At 41.5% G+C, this 6,384-nt stretch overlaps 1 protein-coding gene across 1 annotated transcript; it reads left to right on the forward strand.

The window, feature by feature from the left end:
• Nucleotides 1-3,481: 3,481 nt before the first annotated feature.
• Nucleotides 3,482-5,719, forward strand: LOC110491026 (transcription factor Sox-19a-like). Its single transcript, XM_021564376.2, has 2 exons — nt 3,482-4,454; nt 4,743-5,719. Exons 1-2 carry the CDS (start codon nt 3,799-3,801, stop codon nt 5,020-5,022), a joined length of 936 nt encoding a protein of 311 aa, XP_021420051.1. The 5' UTR covers nt 3,482-3,798; the 3' UTR covers nt 5,023-5,719.
• The last annotated feature ends 665 nt before the right edge of the window (nt 5,720-6,384 follow it).

Raw genomic sequence — 6,384 nt, forward strand, 5'->3', positions numbered from 1 at the left:
CTCAAGGATGATCATTGGAAACCGGATGCACCTGAGCTCAGTTGTGAGTCTCATAGCAAAGAGTCTGAATACTTATGTAAATAAGGTGTTTCAGTTTTTTTTGTTTTTTTTTATACATTTGCAATTTCTAAAAACCTGTTTTTGCTTTGTCATGATTGGGTATTGTTTGTAGATAGATAAATGAAATGTTATTTTAGAATGAGGCTGTAATGTAACAAAATGTGGTAAAGTCAAAGGGTCTGAATACTTTACCAATGTACTGTATGTATACTGTGAGCAACTTTATCATGCAAACAGTTGTCTGCTGCTCAAGCATAATTAAACATTGACGTTGTAGACTAGCTGAAATTTGTGTCCGTATGTTTTAACATAAACAATGTAAGCTTTTATACATTGGATGCTGCTCTCTAAGTCTGGATGTCTTTGATTTAATGTCTGACTGCTTCTTGGAAATACAACTTTGGATATCTGCAGTTGATTGGAATTAGAGTTGAGCATAGTACAGAGTACTAATCACATTTTGTGTAAATTGAACATTTATTGTTGAGATTTGGCAAATGCATTACGCTTGACCAGTCCCATTTTAGGAGTAGAATGTTAGTTTGACATTTCCTGTCAGAGGAAAAATGAATATATTACATAATGGCTGGGTTGTTATACCATTATCTACCACCAGATGGATTCCAAATACTTTCCGGTCTTGGGTGCCTTCCATGCAGTGGTGCTGCTTGACTCAGCAATCCTACACTAGACATTTATATTTAAAGAAATACAGATCACTTTTTGTTTAAATGCTAGGACGCCGAGATGCTTTTATTTCCTAATAACTGAATCATTTAAGACTTGCTCAATTGACACACAGAGATCTTTAGAGGGGGCTATAGCCTAAAGAGTAGTTGTTTCAGGACACAGGAAAAGTAGCTGCTGCATGTGCAACAGCTAATGGGGATCCTAATAAACTAAACATAAAGACACACACAAAGATGATATAAATGACTGAAATGTACTCCAATAGCATATCTGGAAAAACATGATTACATGGGATTATTTTTCACTTGATCCACTTCATGACTCCACAGTAACGAGTAAAACAATGTATACATTGTACAAAAATTGGTTGGTTTATCAATATGACACTTGAGTTCAAGACTTTGAGTTATCTTCTAACTCTTGTGGGTGCATTTAAACAAAAAGTGATGTGTATTTCTTTAAATATAAATGTCTAGTGTAGGATTGCTGAGTCAAGCAGCACCACTGCATGGAAGGCACCCAAGACTGGTAGCCCCCTCTAAAGATCTCTGCGTGTCAATTGAGCAAGTCTTAAATTAATCAGTTATTAGGAATTAAAAGCATGTCGGTGTCCTATTTCTTTCTCAATAAGAAACAAATCTTCACCCAAAACGTTTTTTTTTTACACTTGAGAATGACGTCAAGCAGCCTCTTGTATTTCTCACACTGTTTCTCTTGTAATTTCATTGCTTTTCCTTATGTTATTTAACACAATCAACCTAAACCAATGTATGCTTCTCTGGCTCAATGTCGGTGGCCATTCCTCTAATTTCTCTCCCCTCCGGTATCCATCCTCCAGTATTTCTCTCACTAGGATTGGCCTCCCAACCGTGACCGCCCACCCCCCACTGGCACCCCAATTGTTGGCAGGGCAATTGTGTGTGCGGGAGGCTCGTAAAGGGCACTGCCTGGGTTCCCCTGCCCTGTGACGGATAGCTGGGAGACTGCAGGGCCATTTACATGAGAAGAGCCGGAGGAGAGAGCGATGAATAGAGCGGCTTTCAATCTGCTTGTCTCTGAGGACTTTCTCTCCTTACCACCAACCCCCCATCACCAACCCTTTCTTTGTGCAACTCTGTTTTTTTGCCTCCCTCTCTTTCTTCCCTCTTTCTTCTCCTCAACCTCTTCACTTCATTTTCCTTTGCCTCATTGCCTCAAATCTGTCATTGCCAATCATTTTTTTTCTTATGTATATAATGCTTGAGGCTTTCAAACCTCCCTGTCTGTCTTTTATTTGTCCACTTTAATGCTGAATTGATTGTCACCATCACAACACCAGGAGACATAAATGTGTTTCCTCTACTTCCCCTATATTATGCTCACAATAAGAATGACCCTGGCACAATAGGAGACGAACACTCACTCCATAAGTACAAATAAAGTCAAATGAATTGGATAATGGCTGTATTGTCTTGGTCATTGGAATCAGTCCAAATAAATTGCATAATCGCTGTATTACTGTGGCGATTGGAACTATTCCTATTCCAAATCAATCAAATTGATTTATAACGCCCTTTTTACATCAGCTGAAAGTGCTATACAGAAACCCAGCTTAAAACCCCAAACAGCAAGCAATGCAGATGTAGAAGCACGGTGGCTAGGAAAATAACGTGTCTATTACTGTGGACTTTTAGACAAGTCCAAATCAACAGATTGACCTCTCAACCAACCAAATCTCCCCGTAGCTGAGGGGGACTGGGATTATTGTGCACATTGTTGTCTATTTTTAGCTATTGTAATCAACCTATTTGCCTGTATCACTCTACTCAGTTTGAAGTGAACTAGGTGCCAGTTAGCACTCAGTTATGATGAGTGCTAACTAGGTGCTAGTTAGCACTCTGTTATGATGAGTGCTAACTAGGTGCCAGTTAGCACTCGGTTATGATGCCGGCCCAGTAGTCTTGTTATTTACTGATGGATGGCTATGGGTGAACACCTAACCAACAATGGAGGTGTAAAGTGATGACCATGTAATCTAGAAAAGGGTGTCAATGGGTAGCTACGAGTAATATCACACCTAGCCTGATTTTAGAACAGCAGGGAGCTGCTACTGGGTAGAGGGAGCATGGATCATGGGCTATATTGGGAAATGGATCCTGTTTTGTTGACATCCTTTCTCTCTGAAAACATAGGTCTACCATGCACTCGACAATGGAATGCAATGGAATGTATATTGTCATATATTAGGTCATTCAAAAACACTACAGATTTCATTCTTATATGACATTTATTTGAAAAGCCTAAACTTGGATTATTGTCAACAAGTGTCATTAGTTTGGTGGTCAATATTACGCCAAAAAAAATCGGAAACCAAACGATTCTATATCTTCAGTAAATAAAAATAATGAATCTGAACATTTAAAATAGTTTAAAAGTTTTTATTGGAGAGAGACTGGGTGAGATGAACCCCTTCCACCTCCTTCCTTCCTACCTCCCTTGCCTTAAACATGTCTCTGTGGTGGCCAATGTTATGGAAATAAACATGAACTATATAATACATGTAACAAACTAAAGTTTGTCTTTGCTATTGGAAAGAGAGAGGTGGGTGAGGGATCCCCCCTGCCCCCCTCCCTCAGCGATTCCTCCTCTTTTCATATTCACTCAAGTGCATTCCAAATTCACCGCACCCCTTCTATAGTGATGTAAATTAGTAGGGTGGAGGAAGGGAGGGAAGTTAAGAGCGGATTTACTGGAGAATACGTTTTATAATCACCAAGCTACCAGTGGGAGAGGGAGTTTTGATTTCAAGAAGGAACTCTACAGCAGTATCTCTTGATCTCAATTCTCAGAGTAGCCTAAAGGTCTGCATCTGAATAGTGAGTTGGTAGCAGGATGTTTTTGCTACGACTTTATTTACATCTCTGACATTTTAATTGTATAGTTTTCAACTAATGCTTGGGATGCTTGGTTGACATTTTCACCGACTTTTTACCAAGGAAGTTTGGTCAACCACTGCGAGGACAGCAGGCGTACTTTTAAAACTTTGTTCACAAATTGTATATTTCGTTTATGGTAAATATGTATAACATTATGGAGCACCAACTCAAGTCCTCTGGTCCCTCGCATCATCATGGAACAGGGATGCCACCTGCCAATGGAGGAGGGGGGCACGGGGGCGGCCACACAGGATCCAAACCACCGGCAATCCAACCCGACCCGATGGACAAAGTCAAGCGGCCCATGAATGCCTTCATGGTATGGTCTCGCGGTGAGCGACGGAAAATGGCCCAGGAGAATCCCAAAATGCACAATTCTGAGATATCCAAACGACTGGGTGTCGCGTGGAAATCTCTGACAGACGCAGAGAAAAGGCCCTTCATTGACGAGGCCAAGCGCCTCCGCGCGGTGCACATGAAGGATTATCCAGACTATAAATACAAACCCCGTCGTAAAACCAAACTAATGCCGAAGAACAATACTCTAGCCGCGCAGTATCAGATGTCGGCTGGTAACCACCTGCTGAGTGCGTCCACGGCTCAGGGACAAGGTGGAAACCCCAGAATCGACAGTTATGGCTGGGGCCACACCGGGGGCTACACAGCGGCGATGCAGAGCGAGGCGCTCGGCTACAGCCAGCAACTTCACCGCTATGACCTGTCAGCACTTCAGTATCAGTCCAGCGTGGCCCAGGCGCAGGCCTACATGAATGGTGCCAACGCATACAGGTGAATTTAGATGGTTTTGTCAGTGAATGGAATTGCTGTGTATTCTATATTTCCTTTCCAATGGGAGCTACAGGCCTAAACTGTTGCTAATCAACAGTCATTGATATGTTGGAACAACCAAACCAATGGCCAGGTTGTTTTAAGGATGTTGGTAGCCTATTCCCACCTAGTTAATGTAGGTTGTATGTTTGTTTCCTGTTATTTTGTGACTTTTTCCAAGTCCAATAGTTCCTCTCATTTATTTGCCTCAATTGATTAGTAACTCACTCTCCAATCTCTGTCATCCAGCCCCATGTCCTACAGCAGCAGCCCCCAGCAGGTCAGCCCAGTGATGTCTATGGTGAAGCAGCAGTCTGATGGCCACAGCATGTCCCCCTCCCCTACGGGGACCCACAACCACCACCAGGTCCAGCGTGGTCCCCAGGTCCAGGGGGACCATCTCAGAGACATGATCAGCATGTACATGCCTGGGGGAGATGCTTCAGATGCCCAGAGGGGGTACTCTGCCTCGGCAGCTAACATCCAGCAGCATTACCTGGGAGGGTCAGCTCCACTCACCCACCTTTGAATTCACTCTTACCCACAACCTGATCTCACTTGGTCTGCTGGGATTGACTGGTGGTAGACAGATGTGGTTAGTAAATGTGTAGGGACTGAAGAAAGAAATTTAATTTTAATACAAAGATGCGATCAGTCACTGACACAAACACTATTTTGTGGCAAGATGATGTCATTGATTGGTTTCAGTGTACATTTCAGTTGGAACGCCTCAATGGTCATGAGTTATTGCAAACCCCAGATATTGTCCCATTCTGGCCTTTCTCTAAACCCCCTCATATGAAAATAGTTTTTAGGACTGAAATGGGATCTCAAAAAGTTGAAGTGGACTTTATCTTGATGAATTCTGAACAAAATGGCTTCGACGCTGACAATCCCAAGTTTTTCTCTCAGACTGCCTATTCTGTCTGTTTAGAAAGCGAATGTACATCTAAATGGGTCTATACACTTTGATTTATATTCAAGTTAACAGCAGTTGGTTTTTTATTTCACAACGTTTTGAAACAAAACTGAACAAATGTTTGAGGATTTTGTTATTGTTTAGTTTAAATCAATGCTGCTTTCTAAGGTTCAGGCCTTATTTAGAGTTGTGAAATGTATTGAATAATGTTTTTATTAATGCCCTTATAGTAAGGGTATTGTTATTTCAAGTCACTTGACGGTAATAATGTAAAAACAAAAGAAATAAAGATTTGTTTTATAATTTTTCTATTTTCTACCTTCACAATTTTTCTATGACAAATTCCTAAACAAACACCATTTACATAAAATGTAGCTAGGCTTTAGGATTAACATTGAGACAGATTTTCATATACATTTCTTTGATTTATTTGTAGCTTGAGAAAATCTGGCATAAGTAAAAGTCCTATATAGGTCTACATCCACCGATAATATCTCACTTTCTCCAGACCTTTGCCCGCTTCTTTGCCAACAGAAAAGGAGAGTGGACTTCAGAGCATAATTGCCTGTTTCGGTAAATCTCATTGTTCCCTCACTGCTTTAGAGCATGCAGGTGCACACAGTATACCGTGGTTCTCAGCATGTCTTATGCTGGGCTTTGTCCTCTTTTCTTGGTGTGTCCCACGGGGCAGAAAATTAGCGTTGCATTGAATGCCTATTCTTCCTTATCCCACAGTCCAGGCTTAACCCTTTCCCTGCCCCTCGCCATTCTCATGGAAATAAGGTCTGCTATCACTGACTGACTAGTCAAGCTAGGCTAGGGAATGTCATAGGGCAGGCCATGGATGGATATTTACGGAACTCAACAAACGTTTCTACCGAAACTATTTCACAAAGTTCATATTGTTTTTGAGGTGGGGTCTTTTCTGATTAGGGCAAGTCGGAACATGTAAACTAACGGATAGAGTGAGAG

The sequence above is a fragment of the Oncorhynchus mykiss genome, chromosome 2 (assembly GCF_013265735.2).
Source record: "Oncorhynchus mykiss isolate Arlee chromosome 2, USDA_OmykA_1.1, whole genome shotgun sequence".
Taxonomy (NCBI): domain Eukaryota; kingdom Metazoa; phylum Chordata; class Actinopteri; order Salmoniformes; family Salmonidae; genus Oncorhynchus; species Oncorhynchus mykiss.

What these genes read in the sequence shown, in the direction of transcription:
- LOC110491026 (XM_021564376.2), top strand. Translation starts at nt 3,799, where the DNA reads ATGGTAAATATGTATAACATTATGGAGCACCAACTCAAGTCCTCTGGT. An exon ending in AATGGTGCCAACGCATACAG is followed by an intron (nt 4,455 to 4,742) that starts GTGAATTTAGAT and finishes TCTGTCATCCAG; the next exon opens with CCCCATGTCCTACAGCAGCA.